Source organism: Temnothorax nylanderi, unplaced genomic scaffold (assembly GCF_030848795.1).
Source record: "Temnothorax nylanderi isolate EJ_2023f unplaced genomic scaffold, tnyl_v1.0 TNYL_tig0045_pilon, whole genome shotgun sequence".
NCBI classification, from domain to species: Eukaryota; Metazoa; Arthropoda; class Insecta; order Hymenoptera; family Formicidae; genus Temnothorax; species Temnothorax nylanderi.
In genome coordinates this window covers 88241-113974 of record NW_027249107.1, presented here as the reverse complement: position 1 = coordinate 113974, position 25734 = coordinate 88241, and the positions used below count along the sequence as shown (strand labels likewise).

The 25734-nt window shown below is 35.9% G+C and overlaps 6 protein-coding genes across 28 annotated transcripts; 3 read left to right on the top strand and 3 right to left on the bottom strand.

Annotated features, from left to right (window-relative positions):
* The first annotated feature begins 235 nt into the window (after window positions 1-235).
* LOC139771838 (eukaryotic translation initiation factor 3 subunit M-like) lies at window positions 236-5017 on the top strand. 2 transcript variants are annotated; one of them, XR_011717995.1, is made up of 8 exons: window positions 236-512; window positions 807-986; window positions 1123-1217; window positions 1301-1519; window positions 1784-2052; window positions 2174-2317; window positions 2619-2894; window positions 3384-5017. XR_011717995.1 is itself a non-coding variant. In XM_071704927.1 (7 exons), exons 1-7 carry the CDS (start codon window positions 468-470, stop codon window positions 2840-2842), a joined length of 1176 nt encoding a protein of 391 aa, XP_071561028.1. In that variant the 5' UTR covers window positions 236-467; the 3' UTR covers window positions 2843-5017. The 2 variants fall into 2 exon arrangements, 1 of the variants encoding a protein (XP_071561028.1); XM_071704927.1 differs by having other exon boundaries at window positions 2619-5017.
* Window positions 3432-8676, bottom strand: LOC139771837 (uncharacterized). Of its 3 annotated transcripts, none has more exons than XM_071704923.1 (8): window positions 7675-8676; window positions 6677-6850; window positions 5934-6057; window positions 5611-5791; window positions 5311-5530; window positions 5019-5175; window positions 4800-4939; window positions 3432-4602 (listed from the first exon to the last, which is right to left on the bottom strand). In XM_071704923.1, exons 1-8 carry the CDS (start codon window positions 7786-7788, stop codon window positions 4480-4482), a joined length of 1233 nt encoding a protein of 410 aa, XP_071561024.1. In that variant the 5' UTR covers window positions 7789-8676; the 3' UTR covers window positions 3432-4479. The 3 variants fall into 3 exon arrangements, with proteins under 3 accessions (XP_071561024.1, XP_071561025.1, XP_071561027.1); XM_071704924.1 differs by lacking the exon at window positions 7675-8676 and adding an exon at window positions 7398-7506; XM_071704926.1 differs by lacking the exon at window positions 7675-8676 and adding an exon at window positions 6944-7219.
* Window positions 8677-8863: 187 nt separating this feature from the next.
* LOC139771839 (ethanolamine kinase 1-like) lies at window positions 8864-12352 on the bottom strand. Of its 15 annotated transcripts, none has more exons than XM_071704936.1 (9): window positions 12194-12342; window positions 11964-12073; window positions 11581-11724; window positions 11248-11376; window positions 10630-10767; window positions 10138-10403; window positions 9826-10052; window positions 9427-9649; window positions 8864-9209 (listed from the first exon to the last, which is right to left on the bottom strand). In XM_071704936.1, the coding sequence occupies exons 4-9, from the start codon at window positions 11365-11367 to the stop codon at window positions 9131-9133; spliced, it is 1053 nt and encodes a 350-aa protein (XP_071561037.1). In that variant the 5' UTR covers window positions 11368-11376; window positions 11581-11724; window positions 11964-12073; window positions 12194-12342; the 3' UTR covers window positions 8864-9130. The 15 variants fall into 15 exon arrangements, with proteins under 15 accessions (XP_071561037.1, XP_071561038.1, XP_071561035.1 ...); XM_071704937.1 differs by having other exon boundaries at window positions 11581-11758; window positions 12198-12342; XM_071704934.1 differs by having other exon boundaries at window positions 12198-12342.
* Window positions 12353-12622: 270 nt separating this feature from the next.
* On the top strand, window positions 12623-18764 carry LOC139771835 (uncharacterized). Its single transcript, XM_071704922.1, has 15 exons — window positions 12623-12897; window positions 13064-13205; window positions 13338-13985; window positions 14104-14848; window positions 14927-15034; window positions 15144-15316; window positions 15477-15698; window positions 15834-16195; window positions 16279-16537; window positions 16637-17020; window positions 17116-17266; window positions 17360-17547; window positions 17731-18055; window positions 18124-18298; window positions 18379-18764. Exons 1-15 carry the CDS (start codon window positions 12788-12790, stop codon window positions 18521-18523), a joined length of 4137 nt encoding a protein of 1378 aa, XP_071561023.1. The 5' UTR covers window positions 12623-12787; the 3' UTR covers window positions 18524-18764.
* Window positions 18340-20038, bottom strand: LOC139771843 (succinate dehydrogenase assembly factor 2, mitochondrial-like). The gene is made up of 3 exons (XM_071704952.1): window positions 19866-20038; window positions 19637-19788; window positions 18340-19308 (listed from the first exon to the last, which is right to left on the bottom strand). The coding sequence occupies exons 1-3, from the start codon at window positions 19899-19901 to the stop codon at window positions 19038-19040; spliced, it is 459 nt and encodes a 152-aa protein (XP_071561053.1). The 5' UTR covers window positions 19902-20038; the 3' UTR covers window positions 18340-19037.
* A 162-nt stretch (window positions 20039-20200) lies between these two features.
* LOC139771842 (START domain-containing protein 10-like) lies at window positions 20201-24745 on the top strand. 6 transcript variants are annotated; one of them, XM_071704946.1, is made up of 8 exons: window positions 20201-21179; window positions 21329-21385; window positions 21468-21637; window positions 21717-21864; window positions 21954-22106; window positions 22228-22352; window positions 22440-22562; window positions 22695-24745. In XM_071704946.1, exons 1-8 carry the CDS (start codon window positions 21170-21172, stop codon window positions 22797-22799), a joined length of 891 nt encoding a protein of 296 aa, XP_071561047.1. In that variant the 5' UTR covers window positions 20201-21169; the 3' UTR covers window positions 22800-24745. The 6 variants fall into 6 exon arrangements, with proteins under 6 accessions (XP_071561047.1, XP_071561048.1, XP_071561051.1 ...); XM_071704947.1 differs by having other exon boundaries at window positions 20203-21175; XM_071704950.1 differs by having other exon boundaries at window positions 20204-21175; window positions 21329-21348.
* The last annotated feature ends 989 nt before the right edge of the window (window positions 24746-25734 follow it).

The following is a 25734-nucleotide window of genomic DNA, read 5'->3' as shown; positions in this document are numbered from 1 at the left end:
GAAGTGAACAGGGGCCCGATTCTCTAACGGCAAACGTACGCGTAAACTCTGCTCTAACAGAAAAGCTGCAAGATTATTGGCTAAAAACTGTGCGACAGCCAATCAATTTGCAGCCTTTCTGTTAGAGCAGAGTTTGCGCATACGTTTCTCATTAGAGAATCGGGCCTCAGATTCACTAGATTTCAACCAACGAAATCATAGAGAGCCATTACACATGCGCTCACATGCGCCCGCCGCCCGTCGCCCGTGCCGTTTCTGTGACCTGTCTTCGCTGATCGCTCTTCGCTCCTTCCAGCACAGTTCCAGATTTTTTCCGCTTTCCTTTTCAAACCGAACTTCCTGTGTCTTCCTCCTGCCTCCTGCCTCCTGCCCCTCTCGTTGGTCTGTGGCGTGTGTGGCCTGCTGCCAGCTGCCAGTCTCTGCTGATTAAACTTGGTTACGGAAAAACGTGTTATCCGTTTGTCAGGATGCAGGTGCCGCCAATTTTCATGGAGTTACCGTTAGATGACCAGGTAAATTTGCAAAATTACATAGCAGGTGGTTAATTTGCTTAGGAATTGGCTTAATGCGCACGCAGCACGTCGTATGAGAGACGTCTACGAAAAGTATCCTTTCTAATGTTTTTAGGTTATATAAAAATGTACATTGGCCTAGTTTACATCGATCCGCTTGATACGCGTGTTAAATAGTAAATAACTAGTAAATTAGTTTGATTATTGGCTGATCAGCTCAAATATACTACTTAACGATTAGCATTACTTACATACTAATTACTAAATTGTTAAATATTATTATATGCTTGTTAGGCGCAAGAACTGAGAGTATATTTTAAAAGTCTTGGTGCAGAAATTAGCGAAGAGAAATCTCCTAAAGGTATAGAGGATGATTTGCACAAGATTATTGGAGTATGCGAGGCATGTTTCAAGGAAGGAAACGAAAGTGAGATAGAAACTGTATTGAATGACATTGTTTCTATCATGATTCTGGCAAGTTTTCACATTTGACTTGAACTTTTCTCTTTATTGTCATATATATATATATATATATATATATATATATATAATTAAATGTTAATTTTTATTCTTATTTTTCTTTCTATTTCCGTTGATTATTTTATTTCAGATACCCATGGAACGTGCTGAAAATTTAATTTTGGCATTCTGTGAGAAACTTGTAAAAGCACCTGGATACAAACTCGGATTGGTTTGCTTAAAAGCGTAATACATTGTTCATTTTTATAAAACCAATATGCAACATATTATTATTATTATTATTATTTTTCAATTAAACATTTTTGCAGTTTATGGCTCTTATTTCAATCTCTTGCCGATGATTCTCCAATGAGATACCATGTTTATTATCACTTGGTACAAATAGCCCGCAATGTTGATCAAGTAAAAGCTGTGTATAGCGGAATAGATCAATTGAAGCAACAGTTTGCCTCTTTTCCTCCGTCGAATGAACAAATGCAAAAGTTGTTGCGTTTGCTGCACGAAGTTCTTTTAAGCTGCAAACAAGGGTATGGCTCATATTCTCTCTTTTGCTCCCTCGCATGCGTGTGCATGCGTACATTGAACACACCGTTCTCAGTGATGTTGGGGATATTTCTGGTCTATGTAAAATAAAAGAAACAGTCTAATATGCGTAAGATGGAATCTGGTTTTCGTATGCAGAATTATTTCTTCTACAATCATTTCCTATATTTTACAGTTTAGAAATAATTTTCAATACAAATATTCGTAGATATATTTTACATCTTCGATATCTCTGTGTAATTCTTTAGAGAGCAAGCGGCAGCTGTCATGGTGGAATTGTTGGGAACTTACACAGCGGAGAATGCTTCCGCGGCTAGAGAAGACGCACAGCGTTGTATATTAGCTGCGTTAGCGGATCCAAATACATTTTTGTTAGATCCACTTTTGGCTTTGAAACCTGTGAGATTTTTGGAAGGCGAATTAATACACGATTTACTTCTTGTATTTGTGCAAGATAAATTACCAGCGTATTTGCACTTCTATCAAAATCACAGAGAATTCGTCGAGCATCAACTTGGTACCTAGTTTAATACCTAATCTACATGTAACATAGACAATGTAAAATACCAAGTTTGTTTAAATGGGGGAACAAATTTCATATAATTATTACAAGTACCATTTTTTTCTTTCTTTCGCAGGATTGAACCATGAACAAAACATGAAGAAAATGAGGCTACTGACCTTTATGCAACTTGCAGAGACAAATCCAGAAATGTCTTTTGATACGATACAAGAGGAATTGCAGATTGGTGAATCTGAAGTAGAAAGCTTCATAATTGACGGTAAGCTGTTTTTACTTATTAAATTTTCATTTGCAATAAATGACAATTAACCAGATCCTGCCACAGAACAACATAGTTTCCACTGTTACTCATAAAAGTGGCGACTTTTTTTTAACAGGATATATTAAATGAATCCGTACTGACTTGGTGGAAATATATTTTCACAGAGTTATCGAGACGTTCAACAGTTTTGTTGCTACTCGAGAAACAAGCTCTTAAGAGAGATGCGTAGTGTTGATCATCGTACGCGTGTAATATTCTTACAAGGTGTAGATAATTGTTCCGATCTCATTTGTTCTAGTTTTAAAAACCAAACTTGTGAGAGCGCGAATGGATCAGGCCGGCCGTAAAGTATTAATTTCAAGCACGATGCACAGAACGTTTGGTCGTCCGCAATGGATGCAACTACGAGATTTACTTGTATCGTGGAAAGCTAATCTTTCGGCTGTGCAGGATGGCATGAAGACTGTAGCCGCTGCGCAAATGGAGCTCGCTGCAAAGAATAAAGCTACCCTTGCTCACTGACAGTACCGAAAATATTCATACAGATGTACATGATTACTGTCATGAGAATACTGTAAGTGATCAAAAGCTGAAATTTTTTCCGAAATACAACAGAAACTCGTCATGCAGCTGAAAATTAATGGCAACAACTTTAGAGTACCACAGTATCAGCTTGTATAACACAAAAACTGTTAAATAGAAAATTTTTGCATAATTTTAAACGTACGTTTACATATTTATCATACAAAAGCTAGATTCATCGTCTCTAGTTAATCGTCTCAACCTTTTTGTTAACAAATTATCTCCGTAAAATAAACAATGTGATTTAAATTTATCACAATACGTAAAGCATATTAAAAATTGATTCAAGATGATTGATAATTTTACACATGTGCATTCGTACGTATTTATAGCATCGAAATATATCTATATACATAATCAAATCGATATATTTCACAAAGGATATAAAACTTGTTGCTATACCGCACTGCAAACTGGATGTTGAAAAAAAAATATCAGGAAATATTTTTAATTCCATATAATTGTAATAACATGCTTACAGGTATGCTTCACGATAAGTAAGCTTGAATTAATAATCTATGATCGAAAGTTAAAAGATGAGGTATCATTTTTATTAAAAGCGGAATACGATTACATCCAAATATCCAACGGAAAAAGTTACCGCACTAATATTTAATTATTCAGTCAGTATGTTGAAAAAATTAATCGCAGAAAAAGATGTCAGTTATTGTATAATTAAGTATGCAATATATAAGCGTTTGATATAATCTGCTTTACATCTTAATCTCTACGTAAGAAATTATAATTTGTAATCCCTTTTATTATTTTATATTGACATTTGTGCTTTTTGTGTTTTTCTATTACATTAATTATATAAACCTTCTTTATTAAGTATTTTTACTTATGCACAATAGGACATTACCTCTGCATTTTTCAATAGCACTTGAAAATTTTAACCAAAACAAGAAAAAATATATTGTAAAATATTCACGCATACACATGTGTGTACCCACGCACGCAGGCGCACACATATAGAACATCAGCAGTGCCAATATAGCCAACGTAATCATTTACTACAAATTACTGCACTGCAATATGTCTTATTGATCTTTAAATTACACAATAAAAAATTCAGTCTATTGTATACTGTATAGTACTTGCTAGGTATTTACAACATTTTATATATATAGTTGCGCCGGAATAAATTGTCAAGTTCCAAATTGTTGTTTAGGTAATTTCAAATTTTACAAACGTATAAGAGTCAAATATAAATCTTTAGTGCACATTCTTTTGTCTATTAAACAATCTTTCACATCTGCAAGCACAGCATTCAGTTTAGATAGCATATAGTTTTTTTCAAATGTGTTTACATTTTTTTTATATATATATTTACATTATTTGGTAAATCTTAATAGCCAAAACAAGAGTAAAGGCATATTTTTGAGTTTTTATAAAATACGTAAGGTACTTTTGTACTTGTCTGCAACATTGGCCATATTTATTCAAAGTATACATAAACTTGTTGCAACTTTTGTATGAAAGACAAATGACGGATGACGAGGACGATAAGGACCATGATATATTGTATCAAAAAATTAAGAAATGATGAGGGAATTTCTCTCATCATACTTGATAAATCAGATCTGAGTAGAAAATCTGGGACGTGGTAAATCTCCAAATACTGTATCACCATGGACGCTTTTAGCTAAGGCTTTAATCGAAGCTCGGATGTTGTGCGGATCTAGCGGATCGGTTGGCAACTGTAATTATATAAAACATATACATATACGCGTGTGTGCGTGTGTGCGCACACACACACTGATATTCTTGGTCTCGAGTAAATTTCAATCAAATAATATCGATCAAATGGACTCGTAAGATGTATGAAGGTTTTAAAATTGTACATATATATATATATATATATACACTCTGCAGAAATTAAAATGTAGAGTTTTACCTGGTCATCGTCTTGATTCTGTGCCGCGCGATGACCGATAGAAGGGAAAACGGGTACGGTGACGGGTAATGATTTAGCTAATGTCGAATGACTATCCCGTTGACCTCTTGGCATATGAATTCCTTCATTTTGGCTTGAATCTGAACAAAACGCTATTATTATATAGACTTGAATCTAAACGAAACGCTACTGTACTAAGAATAAATTAATACGTTATACCATCGGTATCAGACCCCTCTTCCCAAGACCACAGAAGCTGTTGACTGGCTGCGTCTGTCTCCTCCATTCCTTCGAAAGGAAACAATGCTTCTGTATCGAAGCTAGCTGATTCCTTAGTACAAATATATAACGGATCTTTTTTTCTCCAACTTTCATTCTATAAAGTTTATTATCCAGATTTATAATTATAATAGAGTTATAATTACAATAAAGAGATTTTGGATCTCTGTAGATGGAGAGTAAACTCTCGATATGGACTTGAGGAAACTGTGATATGACAAAAGTGACTTACATTAATGGTGCTTTTAGAAGAGTGTCCGGTGGTGGTTGTCTCGTGTTTAACGTTTGGGCCACTAGACACTTTTGTGTCATTAAATATTATATTAGACTTTGGATTCACTGTATTAGCAGCAGTGGAGGTAGTCAAGGAACCTTTAAAGCCGTCAGGAGTCGTTGGTGGAGTTTCTATGTTATTGGTTATTCTACTTGTCTCTTCTCCTCTACACGCTATTCTAATTGTGCAGAAACAAAGTTGCAATAATTATTACATAATAATAATAATAATATAATACACATACTTGTAAAATCATACTTTGATAACAGTCTGTGTTCGTTGTGTGCTCTTTCACGAAATTGTTCCAGCAATTGATACTGCTCCGCGGTAAACGCACGTATTTTATCTTCTATCGCCATTGTTTGACGTTGTACAGCTTCCTCGAGCTGTCGTTGTAAACCATCTAGGGCCACTTGAACCGTGTTAGGTAATTGTGAAACTAGATAAATAAAAAAAGAAAAAAATTTCACATAACAGAGATTATACATGCACAATATGCACTGTACATACATAAATGAATTATTTTGAAAACCAACAAAACTGAATACACGTTAAACTTGTACGCACGTGTTGAAGCTTACCAGAAAACTTATTAGGCTGCTGCAGATAGTCGTCGAGATCTTCCAAACTGTGATTAATTACTATCCTAAACACCGGACTATAATCTGGATTGGATTTTAATTTATTTATTTCTTCGGGAGATAACTGAAACAATTGTAATTATCTTTCCTTATCCAACCAAGTTATTCGAAGGTTGGACAAGCCCATAAAAATGAATAATACATCTGACGTTTTATCTTAATGTAATTTATGTAAACAACAAATGTATATCTGTATTTAATATCATATCGATTCGGCAAAGACCGAAATCGTCCTTGATAAAATCAGCCGCTCGTCAGCGGATCGTCAGATTGTCACGTATAAAGAATGCTACATAGTTTACTATTTTGCATAGGTTATATATTAGTTAAACAATCCACCAACATTCAATCTTTGGAAAGGCAATATATCATCCGTTAAACAGTTTGTTGCGTCAACAGAAAGATAAAGGGAGCTTTCCAGCAAGCGACACAAGTCGACACAGGTATCGTTTTGTCTTTGTTACTCATTGCCAAAAAAGAAAGATAGAACGACGTTTGTGTCGGCTTGTATCACTTGCTGGAAAGCTCCCAAAGTGTGTCATGTAAGGGGGAAAAAAAACAACTGAATTGTATGGCAAACGCAAAGAGATGATTTTGATCGAGATTGAGATCTCCTGTGGAGTATCACGTAACTGTCGCGTAAATGAATATCTTTTACGATAAGTTTGTTTTTTGAAACTTACAAGAATATTGTTATTAATAAGGACTAGAGCAGCACCGTATTCTCTATGGACCGCATGAGTATACATTGAGCAATTGTAGCAACGGTGTATAATCCATGACCCAACATTCCTTATTTCCATTAAACCAGGTTGTTCTTTAGTAATAGTTTCCAATTCCGGTACACTCGCCAGATTCTGTCAAAGATAAAATCGATATATACATTATTAATGTCAAATAAATTAGAAAAAATAATTTGTTTTATGTTTTAACTACAATAAGCGACTAACAGTGTGACACAGTATGCCAGTACGCCGCGCCAGTGTGACATTATTTTGAACAAATAAGAAAGCACGGGGTGTCAAAACAATTTAGTCTCTATAATTGCTCGTCGTTAGAAACACGTGTGAACAAAAAAAAAACATGGTATCGATCGGTACTTGATGTTATCAAGTTAATTCTGCGCGAATATTAGACAAAATTTTGCATAAAAAACAAGGAAGATTAGCCAAGACGTGCGATTTGACCGATACATGAAATAAGATAGACTAATAACGCGACGACCACAAAGTATCAGGTTCAGGTTATAGGTTATCGTCACGCTGAAACGCAAGAAACATGGAATCGGTTATCATCGCAATGAATTATATACGTCAAATTGAGATCTATTCGTGACAATTGGCACGAAAAGGTACACAATCTCTCACGTCTACAATGTGAAGAGATTAAATTCTAAATTCGTACCATCTTTTTTTGAAAATCTTTGCGGCAAAACGAGGGACAAACGGACGGGGGGGCCCGAGCCGCCCGAGCCGGGGCGCGGGGCGCCGGGGCATAGAGCGATAGGCGATAGAGCCTGATAGCCCTGATAGAGCCGCGCTCGCGGAATCTCACTGTTCACTTTCAGACACGTGTCGCTTTTCTTTTATTTTCTTTCTCTTCCCCTTTGAAAATTTAATCGTAATTCGTATTTAGATCGTGGACTATACTCTTTGAGGGAATGAGGAAACCTTTCATTCACCTCGCGAAAAAAGGCATCGGCGCGCTCCAAGTCGGTCAATTCGACGTTAATCCGCTGTAATTCGGCGCTCCTCGACTTGATGGACACGTTCAGGCACTTGCAGGTGATGTGCATCTTTCAACGATCGGCAAACGCCAAGTGTTGATTGTTGATTGTTGAGGCCGCGGCCGAGAGTGGCCGAGAGAACGCTGCAATCTGCAATGCGCTCTAAACAGTCCAAACGTAACGTTTCTCTCTTCCCTTTTCGGAGGTAGAAGATGCGCGCGACCCAATCGTCAGTCGCCAGTGCCAGTCGCCAGTCACCAGTCACCAGTCACCCTATCACCCAGACTGCCCAGACACCCAGCAGTCACCCTATCTCCCAAGTCCCAGGTCCCAGCACGGCACGAACTCGCTTCGCTTTGCTGCTGCTACTACTACGCAGTCTACGCACTTGATCGCAGGCGGCAGGTGCTGGTTTCGATTCGACTTTTGTGAGTTTGCTGCGCGCTCTCTCCCTCCCTTCCTCCCTCTTTCTCTACCTCTTCCTCCCTGCTGCCTGCTGCCTGCTGCCTCTTTAAGATTGTCTGGAGGTTGTTTCAATCAAGTAGGTATCGTCTATGTCTATCGTCGCCACCGCGAGACGTCATCTATCTATGTCCTATGAAGAAGCATCGAAGATATATCATATCATTTGCGATCAGATAAAGCACAGACTGCCAAAGTTGTTATCTCTTTTCTTTGGCGAATTCGTTCGGCGTTCAACACGTTGTTACGTTTTTCCGAAAGAGAGAGAAACGTGCACGACAGAGCAAGAAAACTAACAGTGAGCGATGCTACATCGCGCTTATAATTCTTACATTCGTCGGTAACTTATCCAGGATTGCTCAAGTACCAGCATGGCATATCCTTGATAATACTTACAGTCGATAATAATTATAAATGTACAGTCGAGATGTGACCACCTGTAATCGACTATAATCATCGATTCGCTATTAGAATTATCCTTGAAAGCATGTACTTATATCCGTAATTACGACTAATATTGGCAATCTTGTTGTTTTGCCGTTTTTATAGATTATATATATATATATATATATATATATATATACTTATAAAGACAGAAAACTCAATCACAAAGTGCGTTCAATCAAATTGTAATCTTGTCTCATACTTGTTCTATTATCTCGCTCATGAATATACGATCACATGAATGTAAAGATGCATTTATATACTATATACATATATCGCACCCTACCAATATATTCTATAAAATAATGGTCCTATTTGATCACAATTATTATTAATTACATGTCACTTATGTAACATAAAAACCAAATACACGTACGTATACACGTACGTGTACACTTGCCGACATATATACATTCGAGACAAAATATTTCAATATTCAGGAATGAATATTTAAAAAATGCCATATATTATATCCATTTGCGTTTTTCTTATCTATCCCATTGTTTTATTCGTCATATTTTGTTTCTAGCTTCGAGATTTCTCCCTTCCATCTAAAATATTCATTAAAACGTATTGCAGCATACCTGAAAAATCATGTAAAAGTTTATTGTAATAAATTATTTGACCCAAGTATTTCTTTTCCTAACTAATAACCAATAACTCTGTCACACAAGGAAATAATAATCAGATTATTATTATATATATATAATAATTGCCGTTATGTCTTATTTATTATTTATTATTTATACTTTCTATCAGATTTGATACGTTTGTAATTTTTTTTTATCGACAAGTACTTACGCCAAAAAATCAAAATCGATATGCGAATGCTCACTTTGGATGAGAGCCCAACAGGCCCAAAGAAAGTGGGGCAAGGGAGTAAATTTAGTAACTTGCCAGTATAGCTTGTCAACCTCTCTCTCGGACACCGTAGTCGTCGCATTGTACACTTGCAAATATTCTTTTAACCACATTCTTTGGAAATTTTCATCCGGATACAAAGAATAATCTGGCTCGTCAAAACCTTAAACGTGACACGTTGGAAATTTTATTTAATAGACCTACACTTTGTTGCTAGGATTTATGTACAATAAGGGATGTGTGTGTGTGTGTGTGTGTGTGTGTGTGTGTGTGTGTGTGTGTGAAATGTTTTCTAATCTAGTATACTTTTGAAGCGATTAAAGAATTAAGCGTAATTACCGGCAAATTCTGTAAAGTGATTAACTATATCAAATGCCTGATGGTTGAACGCAGTGTATTCATAATCGATAAAAACGACACTCTCTCGTTTTGGATTGTACAATATATTCCCTAGTAGAAGATCATTGTGGGCGAACACTACGGGACTATTCACTTTGGAAAGTGTACTTTTCAATATTTGATATTCTTTCTCCAATATTGCATGCGACGGTATTAACATTTCAAACCTTAAAGTGGAAGCTATTATAAGAACTAAACCATTTGGATATATCTTAGATAATATTCGGGAAAATCTGTGTCGTAATCGCTTACTTTGCTTGCTTGAGGGAGTCGGAAAATCTTTTGGGCATAATTTGCATAAATTTCTTCGTTTTTTCCCAAATAAAGGCTTCTTTTGATACGGATTTGTTTTCAAACTTGAGAGTGTGCATTTCAGCCATACGTTTCGCAATTAATGGGTATACTTTTGGATTCCTGACTGTTTCAGTGGTCAGAGTTTCACCCTCCAAAAATTCATAGGCAAATCCATTGTTAAATGTAGCATAAATGCAATGAGTATAGCCAGCCTTGTTCAATATCTATACAAAAATATTTATTCTATATATTAGTTACTGTTTACGCGTTAAAATGTTTGCTATATTCGCTATATTATACTTCTCTGTGTGCATCTTTTAATAATATCTATGCACGTTAGTAAAATAAATACATATAAATTACAGTAGCTAAACAAATTATTAATTGAAATGTGAATGAGACGACGACGACATATATACAATAACGTTACAAAACCGTTTAGATCTTTACCCGGATATTATTTATTTCGCTTTTTCTGTCGATCAGTAAATCTGAATTGTTGCCATAAATTCTAATCAGGACCATATCTGTATAATGTCCCGAGTACCATACTCCTACCAACTTATTTGTTCTTCCATCAGTAAATATCTAAAAAAAAGAAACAAAGATATTCTCATAGTTCTTTCGGACTGGTTCGGACATACCGTCGCGTCGGTAATCGCAATAACACTATTTCTACCTTATTGGATAGAAACTTTCATTATTTATGTCAATGTTTAAAACTGTATGGATATAGGAAAAGGCTAAGACATCTACGTATATCTATATTCCTTATTACTTGTAAACAAAATTGATAAAACCGATTCTTTCAAGTATCAATATTAATCGCCTGCAAGAAGTGAGTACATCGAATATATAATGATTAATGAATTTTGATACATTTATAAGCGGTATTGAAATCATGTACTGCATATCAATATAAGTAAAGGTAAACAAAAGTTATCAGCAGATAAATTAGACAAATTGATGAGAGAAGCGCTATAAATCGGTCTCAGATGACCTATTTTTTAAACTTTAAACGCTAAAAGAATAAAAGATGTACCATTTGATTTTGAATCACTGTATTACCTTGAAATGCAGTTGCTGTAAAGGCCAGGACGGTCTAATTTTCTTTATAATATCTTTGGCACCAACAATAATTTCATTTTCATCTATCGTAATGTCAAGATGTTCCTCACATATGTTCATAGCTCAATGCTATTTTATGGAACGATAAAAGTTTGTTATTTAAAGATTACTTGAATTAAATTATATAAAATGTAAATAATTTATATATATATATATATATATATATATATATATATCACGGATCTGTTGACAATTTCGTTAGGGATTAAGTATTATTTACATAAATAGTATTAATAATTAAATATTATATATATACACAATCGAAAAATTTACATATACGCGTATACAAGACCAAGAGTGATATAAAAACACAACGTCCAATATTTACGGCACTGTCCCACACGGCAACTCTGACAACTCAGTCCTACTGACGGCAAATGACAGCGAATGACGGGGCATTGGGCAACTCTGAATGAACTGAAGAAGCAGATCCGATATATGTCCATATAATCTATATATATATATATATATGTATATGCTACCCTCGTTTATCAGTATATTATCGCTTATATACATATAGATATGATAAGCGAGGGTAGCAGTAGCATAGTCAATTGGAGAGAATTGTGAAATCCGAACGATGTGCATATCGAGTAATTAATTCCGCTTTAAGAACGACATTCCCTATCAGTAATTGTAGATTGTAGTTTACTTACATATATAAATCTTACATATTCGTGTACCGATATCGATAGATAAATGTATAAGACAGGTGAGATTTCGTTTTGTTTGTTAAACTGTTTTTTGGAAACTGTTCTCAGTGGTGCTGTAGTAAATGCAAATGTAGAAATTTTTTAATCGTACGCTGTCCTATACTTGTTTTTCTTGAAGATTAAGGTGCCTTCAACAACCGCGCTATGCTGTTACCTATATCATATAATATTACCTACATTGACCTACATCACGATTGTGAGGTTATGGTTATCCCAACATAATTGTTCCGCCACAGACTTCTAACATCAAGCTAGATCGCTTAACATCTATGGTCTCTCTCTGCCTTCTTCGGGCCTTGGCACAGTATACTTATACTGTGGCCTTGGCGCCCGAGGCCCGAGTCACACCCGACTCGGTTCAGTGGTGAGTGCCGTGTGAGTGGTGACTCAATTGATCACGTCGTCAATTGGCTGATTTAAAATAAAAATATATCTGATTGGCTGGTCCAGTAAAAAAAACTCCAGGTAACGGGGCTCTGTGGTCAATCATCGCGCGCAATCGTGGTTTCCGTCTCTCTCCAAACAGAGTGCAGAGTGCACCTATATCCCCACTTTTCAAATAAAGGCAAACGCTTGGTCTCTAGAATGTCTAGATATACGATATATACCTAGAGTTCTCTCGGGGGTGCTAATGCTTTCGGTGTTTCTCTCTGTTATGAGTTCTGAGGATAAGGATTGTTTCAATTTAACAGAATATTTGAAAGTATTTGAGTGAGACAAACGTGTTTAGCAAACTGCTTGTAATTGTTTAAAACTTATGCTTGACAATGTCAAGAAAGATGGTACTTGGTCAAAAGAATAGCAGCCAATCTACGATAGTGGGATTTTTGGCAAAGACAACGAAGAAAAATGTTATTCCGCCGTTATTTCGGACTAGGTAGAAAAGATTTAGTCCATTTTGTATAAATGCCTAAATAAATAAAATAAATGCGTAACACACACACACGCACGCCGACACATCTCAATATATTTGAATTTTGCGACTGCAATATGTCTCATGTTTATATTTCTAAAATTAAGGATTGATTTTTTTTTCTTTTTAGTACGCCAAAGTCAGTAGTGGAGACAGAAGAAGAAGCTGATTCAAATGTGGATTCAAATAATCAACTATCGAGTAATATGTGTTTTAATAAAGAAAAGAGGATAGCTGGAGACTCAATAACGATAGACACGATAATAAATCTTGTAAGATTTCGTAAGTTTTATTTGATAAAACAATGCAGGGTTACGTTTCAGGGTTACGATTTACAAAATATCTATGATTTATTACGAAAAAAAAAAAAACAATTTGTATGATTTCAATATTTTAAACCACAGGATAATTCAGACACTTCAGACTCGAGCAAAAGTCCGCTTAAAACACAACCAAGTGCAATGGAATCGTATCGTGTTAAAAATTCAATAGCGAAGGAAGAGAGAACTGAAAAAGAATCTGGATGTTCAAATGTATCACGAAAGAATAGCGATTACGTGAAAACTTGTGTCATCTCCGAGTCTTCTGACAGCGAGGAAGACAAGAAGGATGTTAGAAGACGCTTACGTTTAAATCAATATCCAAATAGAACGGAAATGGAAGAAGATGATGAGAAGATGCGAGTTGTTGTTTCACAAAATGATCATTATGCCAAGTGCAACAGTCAACATTCCTCTTCTAGTAGTACAACATTATTGGTGGGAAATAAAGAAATGCTTAACGACGACAATGACATTATGTCTAAAAATGAAGATGAGCATTTATGGACTCCTAAAAAATACAATATAATACCCAATAAACAAGGGAAAGATACTATAATTTCAGATTCCGATACCGATAGCCCTAGCTCAAAGTATAACGGCAAGAGATTGCCGAGAAAAAATTGGGATGGCCCTGACATTAGATTAAATCTGAAAGATTTAGGTTTGAACAAACAATTAGGTTCATGGATTGAATTTATTCAACAGAAACCAGTAATGTCCACAATACCTGTAAGTTTCATATCATAACTTGATATTTTGCGTGCGTATGTGAAATGTTTAAATTCGACCTATTTATTTCTTATCTCACTTTCTCACTTTCTCCATTCCATCTATTTTATCCGTATAGGTTACCGAAGACAAATTGCTCGAAAGACGCGAAGATTTAAAGAAACTTCAAATTGAAATTCTTGAGAAATTTTGTAACGCACTCGAGTCAATCCCATTACCGGTACTGGAACAATTTCCAAAATTTGATCCAGTCTCTTTCGGAAAGTTGCAAGGTCTGCGTCGACATATAAAAGCTAAATTACGTTTAGTACAAACAAAATTATCAAAATTACAAAAGGAAGATGAAAAGAATGTATATGAGTCTCCGGAGACACCTGGTGGGTCTGCATCGTCAAAATCAATTGAAACACCAATTTCACGCATGTCTGAGACTCGCTCGACGATAAATGACCGTGACAATTTTGACGCATCATGTACCTCGGTATCCAAATGTACTCGCGCACCCTTTCGTCGAGACTCGGCAAGCGTAACTATGGAATCGTATATTGATGCAAAGGAGCACGATAACGACATGGAACCTATGGCAGCAGCAGTTAAGCCACCTGAAACTACAGTTTCAAATAAGAAGAGTACTTTTCAATTGAAAAGACCTATCAAAACGGTATTAGGCAGTGAAGTTTCTAAAACAATAGCAGAAATGTGGGAAAAGGACCAACAAATGTCATCTAAGACAATGAATTCTTCAGTGGATTCCGATTGTGTTTTCGTAAAGGATCTTACATTTAACGATAGTATTAAAACGCCGTCAAGTAATGAAAAAAATATGCAAGGAAATGTCGTCTTGGACACTCCAGATAGCCCAGGTAACAAAAGTGTGACAAATGACAAATAAATCACTAACTTTTTCTGCTTTGAGTTCTTAATGAAAAAATATTTTATAGGCACCTGTCAAAGATTTATCGCAAAAGTTGAAACCTTGACACAAGATTTCGAACAATTCCCAGCTTTAGGAGAAAATTGTAATATAAATACAAGTGACGATTTTACAGGTGCGAGTTTATATATATATATATATATATATAATGTGTAAACCTTTTTTCGTTTACACATTTATGCTGATAATATGATAAATAATGCTTATTTTAATCCCATCTATAGAGTGGCCACAGAGTAACATGGCACAGACGAGGACGTACAATGACGATGAAGTAAAATCAAAAATCGAAAAAGATAGCGTAGAATATGGAAAATTTACCGGTAATTATAAAAACGACGGTGTCAGTGGAGAATTCGATGGTTTAACGTATTCACATTCGCGAGAAATGTTAAAGGTACGTAAAGTATTTGGTAATTTTTATTCGTTAGGCGAGTGTGTATAATGCCGTCATACATGTATAAATATTAAATAATTTATACACACTCGAATTACATGTTGGACCAATTGCGTGAGAACATATAATATTGTGCATTAATTATGTTTCTTGATTTTAGATATTTCGGCAGAGATTCGGTTTATATACGTTTAGGCCAAATCAGTTGCAAGCTATTAACGCAACGCTTTTGGGCTTCGATGGTTTCGTTTTAATGCCGACCGGAGGTGGAAAGTCCCTTTGTTATCAATTGCCTGCCCTTTTAAGTATTGGATTAACAGTTGTTATCTCACCATTGAAGAGTCTTATTTTAGACCAAGTTCAAAAACTTACCTCACTCGATGTAAGATCAAGTATTATTACATGTTAGATAGATACATAATCAGAGAAACAATGTAATATTAAGTACACATTTACATTATAGAAGCGTATACTATTGCGTCATATCACTCTTCAGTCTTGGTTAAAAAATTTGCAGATTCCCGCGACTCATTTATCCAGCTCTATAACGGATAGTCAAGCAACAGCGATATATAGGGAACTTTCCAAAAAAGAACCCGCTCTCAAAATATTATACGTAACACCGGAGAAAATCTCTGCCTCGCAAAAATTCTGTAATACTCTGACTATTTTATACGAGAGAGAATTGTTGGCGAGATTCGTCATTGACGAAGCTCACTGCGTCAGTCAATGGGGTCACGATTTCAGACCGGATTATAAAAGATTAAGATGTCTCAGAGACAATTATCCCAAAGTGCCAACAATGGCTTTAACCGCAACAGCTACACCGCGTGTTAGAACAGATATTTTGCATCAATTGGGTATGACTAATCCAAAGTGGTATGTATATATATGTGCGTGTGTGTATGTGTGCGTTGAATATATATATATATATATATATATATATGGTTACTTTTTTTAAGGTTTATGTCGAGTTTCAATAGACCTAATTTAAGATACAGCATAATATCGAAGAAGGGAAAAAATTGTTCCGATGAAGTTGTGGCTATGATAAAGACAAAATTTAAAAACACTTGTGGCATCGTGTACTGTTTATCGCGCAAGGATTGTGACGATTATGCTGCGCATATGACGAAAAACGGCATTAAAGCGTTGAGTTATCATGCAGGACTCCCAGATGGTCAAAGAACTAACTATCAAGGAAAATGGATTGCCGATGAAGTATATTTATTACAATATCTGCGCGCGTGCGCATACGCATACGCAAATATGTATAATATAAAATTATATCGCATATACATATACATACACGTTTTTCAGGTACATGTTATATGTGCGACTATAGCCTTTGGAATGGGCATTGATAAACCAAACGTACGCTTTGTGATACATGCAGCCTTACCAAAGTCTATAGAAGGCTATTATCAGGAAAGTGGTCGCGCTGGTCGTGACGGTGAGATAGCAGATTGCATTTTATTTTATCATTATGCAGACATGCACAGAATCAGAAAAATGCTTCAATTGGATAATCCAAATCCACAAGTTATCAGTACCCACATGGATAATTTGTTTAAAATGGTAGCATTCTGTGAAAATACTACAGATTGCCGTAGATCGCTACAGCTTAATTATTTTGGAGAAATATTTGATAGGCAACAATGTATCGCGAATAAAATAACTGCGTGTGATAATTGCAGATGCAAGGTAGGTACATTATATAGATTAGATTAGAAGATGAAGAATTGTCACAGCAAAAATATAGTTGACTGACTGAGATTAATACTAATTAATAATTTTAGGGCGAGATTACAATGTTGGACGTTACCGAAGATGCAAAAGAGATTATGAAAGCTGTACGAGATATTAACAATAGGAAGAATTGCAAGCTTACACTAGTATTCTTAACAGATATTTTTAAGGGCAGTGATCTGAAAAAGATTAGAGAATCAGGTTTATACTCGCGTTATGTATATAATAGTAGAAAAATTGAGTTGGTATTCACATCAATTTATACAATTAAATAATTCTCTTTTTTTTTTATAGGTCTTACGAAACATCCTTTATATGGTCGCGGTAAATCATGGAACAAAAGTGACATAGAACGCCTTTTGCACTATATGGTATTGCAAGAATATTTACAAGAAAATATGTATATTAATAACGAGATTGCCTGCGCATATGTAAAAATTGGACCAAAAGCGAGTGAACTCATGACAAAAAAAGATATAAAGGTATTTATTCTTAATAGGATATTCAGAATGCAAAATATAATTGAATAAGCTTATGGTGCATTTTAGATATTTTAGATGTAGTAATACGTCATGTTGTATGTGTGTGTACATGTAGGAGATGGGAGACATTATTTCATCCATTATTTGCCTTTCATGCGTTGTGTTTTACTTTATCCCGAACAGGTACAAATTCCAACGAGACAATCGAATAAATCTACAAGTGGCGTAGCTACAGTTTCAACAGTTACAAAGAAACTTGATGGCATTGTAAAAGAATTGCAAGATCGTTGCTATGCCGAATTGATGACAATAATAAGGGAAATCGCTAGTACATTGGATGTTTCTGCTTCTTCTATTATGAATATGGTAGCTGTCAGAGCTATGAGCCAGCGTTTACCGGAAACCGAAGAAGCCATGTTACAAATACCACACGTTACTAAGGCTAACTTTGTTAAATATGGCAAAGCTCTTTTAAACATTACGCAGAAATACGCGGCAGAAAGAACAGGTACGATACTCGCGTATGATATAACATAAAGTAGTACTTGACCGTATTGATTATTCCATTATTTTTAGTACTGTTGAACGAGAACGATGAAGAACAGAACAGCGATACGGACGATAATACTTGGGATGACAATAATTCCAACTACTCTTGCACCAGTAGTGGTACTAGCAATCGTGGCAAGAAACGAAAGATTGGCAATAGATCTAACAGTACTAATAAAAAGTATAAACGGGGTGGCTCAAGGTAATGTAATAGTTGTACGTTAGGGAAAAAAAATCACACAATTATATGTACATATTTTATTTTTTTTCCGTTATTTACAGTGCGTGGAGGGGAAAAGGTTCGTCGAAAAGCTCATCGAGAGGTTCAACAAAATTAAACACTACAAAAAAGATGGTAGGACTTGCGAGTTTCAGTCAAACAAAACAATATCTCGCAAATCCCAACAGATACATGAACATTACCTAATTGATTTTTTTCTGTTTATTATAAATGATTACGGCGTTTGCGATAGTGCATAGATACGATCCCTGTACATATCTTGGGCGCTATCCGAAAAATGGCTCTCTATATGGCGTTTTAGTCATTATATCGAATGAAACAATTTTTTATAAACACTCGCAAAATTCTATTTGAATTCAAAGTATAATCATCAGACGACATGTATGTAAGATAAAAACTTTTGTAATAAAATAATTTTTGAGACCAATGTTGATGATTTCGTTAAAAAAATTTCCCTAATTGGATAAATAAAATATATATCTTTATCGTCGTCTAATCAATTCAACGGAGTGTACAATAACGGAATGATATTAGATTTGTTTCAAACGACAACATATGCTTTTAATTATTTACTATTTTATGCGTCATAATTTGTAATTTTTCAACACTTGTCAAGTTTATATCAGAGCTTAGATTACTAGCCGAGCTATACGAGTTGGGGGTTGTCTTACTATTATATTTGCTATACGATATATATTATTTATAGATCTGGTTGCATTATCCTGGTTTGTCGATCTTCATTCTGAATATGTTTTTTCAGCAAGTCCATCACTTGATTGTCAAATTCAGGTGGAGTCGGTTTAACACCAGTCGCCCAATAGAATATATCCCAGTCGTTGGATGGTAAATTTATAAGTCGATCATATAGTCTTAATTGATTGTCATCGAACGTATTCAAATACTTGTTTGCAAAGGTGCTAAGAAGCAGACCATTCTCCAACATCCCACGTTTACGAGATTGATATGTCAATCTGAAATGGCACGAAACAGAGTGTGAATCCCGTCTCTCACTCTTACAATTAGTGTAATGAAAAATTTTATTCACACACACACACACACACACACAGACGTTTACGTGTCCACGGATAAAGGATGATTCTGACTGATTAACTACAAAGTATGACTAATTAAACGTTAATTCAACTACAGTTAATTACTTAAGTATACAACACCATATACCACAAAGAAGAAGAAGAAGTGCAACGCGAGTTGCCTCGCGAAACAAGTATGCTACTTTGGACTATCATTGGGATCGGATTATTCGTTCATTGTAAGAAAACGATACTGTGCGAACGATACCGTGCTCTTTTGAGATTTGTATTCTCTCCTTCGCGTTCCGCGTAACGTGGAATGCCAGGTTCCCGACCTTCTGGATGAATCAAATCTTGAAAATCATCTTTCCGCCTGCAGCAACTTACCGACACATCTCTCGCAAGTACAAGCGGTCTGATCTGAGGTATAATTTTTATGTCTCATTACGTTGATTCAATAGAAAGCTTTATCCATTGTTCAGTATCCTCAAACTTACCCGGGATATGACACGATTGCGCATAATATTCATCATGCGGTATGTGAGAGTAACTCTCTTCGTGCAAGTAACCCCTTAACCTTAACCTTAACCTTAACCTAGTGATTGCTGTAATTGCTAATTGCTAATTGCTATTACCAGAATATAATCGAGATCAATCGAGACCAATCGAAAATCAAAACCACGAGCAAAGAGCAAACCACGACGACTACCACGCGACTTATCCATCGAGATTCGAGAATCGAGTCAATCGAGATAGAGATTGCGCTGCGCGTGTGCGCGTGCACTTTGTGCGATTCGCGCTTCGCAGTTCGCAGTTCGCACCATTTCGCACAGGCAACTGATGAGGCAACCATCAGATCAGGCAAGCCCAGAGCCCAGGCGCTATTTTAGTGCAGTTCCAGGTTCCAGGTTCGAGTTAGCATGTATTTCAGTGAGTGGGATAAGTTTGAAATTTAGCGAGAGCGAGAACGGAATTAAAAGTTGTAGTTGGATGTAGGCTCTGTGTAGAGTAGAGTCTAGTCATTAGTGCAATGAAAAAAGTGCAGCAATAAAAAATAAGCCGACTATCGATAATATCGATATCGATCATATCGATGTGCCAAATGCGCCACTGCCAAATGCTCCAAAATGTGTGCAAATGCAAACTGCAAATGTGTTAAAGTTGTCAAACGGCTTGAAAGAGTTGAGAGAGAGAGAGAATCACGACGGTGACGGGTGACGGGGCATCTAACATCGAATCTCAAATCCTCGCCGTGAATGCCGTGATCGTGATCTGATGACAGGCGGTAACGAGAGTAACGAGTATGCAGCTGTGAGCTGTCGTTACCGTTGTCACAGTCGTCGAGTAAACCTGGTAAACCCTAAACAACGATAAAACGATCGCGTTTCTACGTACATTCAACGTACGTCGGGCCTCGGGCTGATCGCTGATCGCTGATCGCTGATCGTCGTGAAAAGATCAGCAATATCAGCATTGGCCAAAAGGATGTTGCCGTAGTCGTTGTGTCGAGATCGAGACATACAAGATCTGTCGCATAAACCGTTCTCGATGTCGTCCGCGACACGTTTAGCATTAGCTCGTATGTGTCATCTGGAACTGGAAGTAACGCGCATCATCACCGTAGCTCGTCGTTGGCGGGACATGCTCGAGAGCTTTTCAGCTTTCTCAAGATTCAATTATCTCGAGTCTTCTTTGTCATCCGGCGATAACGAGCTTTTTAAACCTGTGATATGACTTGATTATCACTGACTCGTTCTCGGGGGCCACGAACGAGCAAGTCATGGACTTTCAGTAGAAGAGCATGCATGTATGTATGTGTCCTCTTGTGTCTTCTTTCTCTCTTTCTAATTTTTTTTTCTTTCCTTCCCTTCCCTCTCCTCTTCCTCTCTTTCACTTTAGTTATTTAAACCTCTGAGAATATAATAACAATATATCATAGGAGAGTAATCTTTTCTTGCAGATGGAACAGAAGGAAGAATCGTTAGTATTCTTCTACCTTTAAATAATATGCGAGATTGTATGTGTGTAGATTTACAGAATTATTAGAAATTGAATAAACACACAAAAAATGATAATACTATCCTTCCGTTGATATGCAGACTACTCTATTACAATGGATATTGGCGTTGTCAAAATTGCGGAAGATAAAGATTTTGAGAAATTGAAGCAGTTGTATGACGATAATAACAACTGGAAATTAGATTATAACAAGCCTGATCTATCTGTTTGGACAAAATCCGTCCCAGGAATTAGTTTTAGAATGGTGAAGGTAAGTGTTCTCTCTTCATTGGCAAATGACGTTTATTCTTTGATCGAGACTGAAAACGAGCTTAACTCACGTCAAACAGATTAGAACGCGTTTCCCCGATATTTCACCAGAAACCCTGTACGACGTTTTACACGATCCTGAATATAGAAAAGTTTGGGACACTCATATGATCGAATCGAAAGATATAGGGTTTTTTAATCCAAACAACGATATTGGTTATTATTCCAGTGAGTATAACGTTTATGAATCTTTGAGTTTTAATTTTTATATCGGCCATATCTTGCTTTATGCTTAACACCGTTGTACAAATTTTCAGTGGCATGTCCGTCTCCGTTAAAAAATAGAGACTTTGTCCTGCAACGATCTTGGTTAGATACCGGGATAGAACAATTGATATTGAATCATTCCGTTTATCACAAAGATTACCCACCTAGGAAACACTTTGTACGAGCAACGTCTTACCTCACAGGTAAAAATACTAGGAAGCAAGTCAAAACGCGTTTTATGCGCGCCTATGCATATAACTTACACACATTTAATATACGTTATACCATCTTTCGTATGTGTCCAAAAGTATTATTATATTTAAGGCTATATTGTAAGGCCTTCGCGCAATGGAGACGGTTCCGAGTTGGGTTACGTATCGCACACAGACCCACATGGCAAATTACCTGTGTGGCTCGTTAATAAAGTTACGCAAATATTTGCCCCTAAAGTGAGGTTCTTATGAAAAATATTATTAAGCAGTATTAAGTATCGAACAAATAAATGTAACATTTGTTTACAAAGCTATACTTTGCAGATGGTAAAAAGATTGCATAAAGCCTCTGTGGGCTACCCAAGCTGGAAAGTACTCAATAATCCAAATTTTAAGCCTTGGCATTATCCTGAGCAAATAATGGCACCTAGAATACGTATCGAAGAAGTAAGGAATAGCTTACAGTTTTTGTACAAGTTTTCGTGTTTTATTTTATTTCTTTAATTAAAATTTTAACTTTATTCCTTTCAGTATTATTTGATATATATATATATATCGTGTATTATTAATTCGTTTCAGTGCGTAAAATCTGCAGAAGAGAAGAATTCAAAATATAATTATGTAGATGAATCTGATTTAAAGGAAAGTTTGATTAAAGAATCTGTCCCAATGGATAGCGATTAATTTATAGCGATATAATAGAGAGACATGAGGATTTTTAGGTAAGTAGGGGATAATAGTGACTGGAATAATAAAAACAGTATAATGGAAAGTTTTAGTTGCAACTTGCAGTATTACAGATAAAACGTAACGGACAATTTGTACAATTATTAAGTTCGATTTGGATATTTCTTACATGATAAATTTTAATTACACATAACGTAACATTTAATATATATAACGTTAAAAGTTAAGGCCCCACACAGTTATCATACGTGTGAAATCGCCTTATGCGCGGACACGGCTGTATGTAAACGTCAATAAGAAAACTATCGGTGGCCTGCTTTGCATTAGGCACTAATTTCAAGCCAGGTTTGTCGTTGGTATTGTTAAAGCGCGCAAATACAAGTATAATAAGAAGATGCCGCACAATATGGAAGGTATATACTTAAAACTCTTTTTATAATTTATATCACAGTGCGAGATACGCGACATACGCGTATGCCTTGAGATAACCATCTGATCTATCTTCTATATTGTGGACATTGTATACGTTATTGTTACTTATTATACATATATTACTAATTCTTAAAACAAAATTATATATATACATACATACACGAAGTAATTGCAACTTTTTGTAGTATCAAAGAATGTAATGACAGTAATGAGTGTAGTTGGTAAGAAGTTTTCAAATGCTTCGATAACAATCGGAAGATTCAACGCTAGCATTTCCGTCAAAGCGGAACACGATGAAAGAACGTTGTTGCAAAGGACATGTTCGTTATATAAAAAACCGGATAGGCATTTTTTTTTCTATACACAGATGCCTAAATGTTACAATTTTAACGTAAAACGAACAAGTAGCTTAATATCGATAAATTCGAGTATACATATACGCACACATAACTCGCGACCGATTCTCTAATTGTCATTTTAAATGAGTTTTATTCGCAATGTTTATAATTGTTTACCCGCTTCTTTTGGCAAGTGTGCCAATAAGGCGTACGAACAAATACGAGTATAAGTGATAAATGGTACCACATTTCTTTCATAGTCTCCTGATTTTAGGTATAGTAAATATGTGAGAGAGAGTTTTGTAAGACCGGGCGTCAAACTTGAACGGTGTATTAAGAAGGTAAAAAAAGGAACAACGTTTCGCGTTAAAGTTTCGATCGATACCGCAAAAACAAAAGATTCGGGCAAATCGGATTTGAAAGGTGCGCAGATAGGGGAGAGAGTAAGCCAAAAAAGATGGTAATTTTTCGAAATACTTTGTACGGTACATTTCACTATACAAATGGATATGTGCTAATTTAATTAATTACTAACCAACTAATAACGAGACGGCCTAGAAATTTAGATATACCGTAAGGCTGAAACTTGATATAGATATGTGTATACGTCAAATCTTAATTTTTACATTTCTTCGGTCTTCGGAAAATATATAAGATAACGCAATAAATATTTATAGGGCGTAATCGATTACTTTGTAAAGTTCACAATAAAACGTTTTCAAACGGGCTTTATTTAAATAATTATTATATATACAGAGAAGAGAGGTTATTCTCATAGAGTCAAGTACAGTATTGGATAATGCAAAGTGAAGGAAACGGTCGAGAGCAAGATTGGACTCTGTTATAAAGGATTTTGAAAAGCGAGCCCGCAAACAACGATAACAAGACGAAATTTGATCGCACATTTAACGGTATCTATATTTAATTTTTATCGTCTAGCTTTTTTTCCCGTGAAATGGCAATGAAATGAAATATGTATATCATCGACTAAAATATGTGTCATCGGCCAGGTTTTCCGCTAGGGAAGCAAACGGTGTAACAAAATTCGCTTCACAATCTCGTATTTCCTTTATTATAGGTTTTCATAATTCGCGGGCGGCGAGTATTTGAATATTAATGAGGTAGTATTGATCATTATAATTCTCTTGAATACATAATCTTATCTTATGAATATATTATACATCTAATTACTTGTCTACCGACGCGGTCTCCTCTCGGTCCTCCTCTTCTTTTATCGCCGATTATCGCACACGTTACCTCGAACATATTTTTGGAATTATACTTTTCGGCCTGGTGTGCGCAAACGCGTGCGTGTTTAAACAGCACCTGCATGGATGATAATGGAACGGTATACATTAGGCACATATATCTACGTGCGACGATATGTACAAATTACCGCGCACGCGTTATCGCTACATTCTTAGGATCCGAGTATCACTTATATACCATTCGTTACATTACATGGACACTGGATTACTTATATTGGACATTGGATATTATCTATTATCTACCGTTGACTATTGGTAAGTAGATGATGTGAATCCTTGTGGCGCGGAGTTTCGAGAAAACAAGCATAAACCTGTACTTTCCAAAAGTAACACATCGCAGTCAAAATGATATCATTTTTAAGTAATATTGGGTCAATATGACGCCAAAATAATGTTATTTTGACTGCGCTGTGTTACTTGGGTTGTCGTGCTATCGTGTGCATCGTCACGAGAAAAGGATAACGGATATTGCGGTCTGACAACGAGACCAATTAAGTCTTTTTGTACCTATTTGAAATCAGAAAGAGTCGAGAAAGAAAGGAAGAAGGGTAAAGACTTGTTCGCTCTCTTGCGTGTCGTCGAGAATGGCGAAATTTGTAGTGGCGCAACGAGAGATCGTATAATATATGGTATCACAAATTTTAAATTTTGCAAGAGTTAACAATCAAATCCAACAATGACCACTAGTTTTATATCAACGACATATATATACTAGATTTATGTGCGAAACATGAATCCGACGCGCGATGGTGGACGGGACGGCAAAAGATACGTCTTACGTATTTTATTTGTTAAGTATATTAGAGGATACTCGCGTATATATGTGTACATATGATATATAAATTCTAAGTGGATAATGCGACGTGCGGAAGCCGCCAGTCCGCGTATCCATTT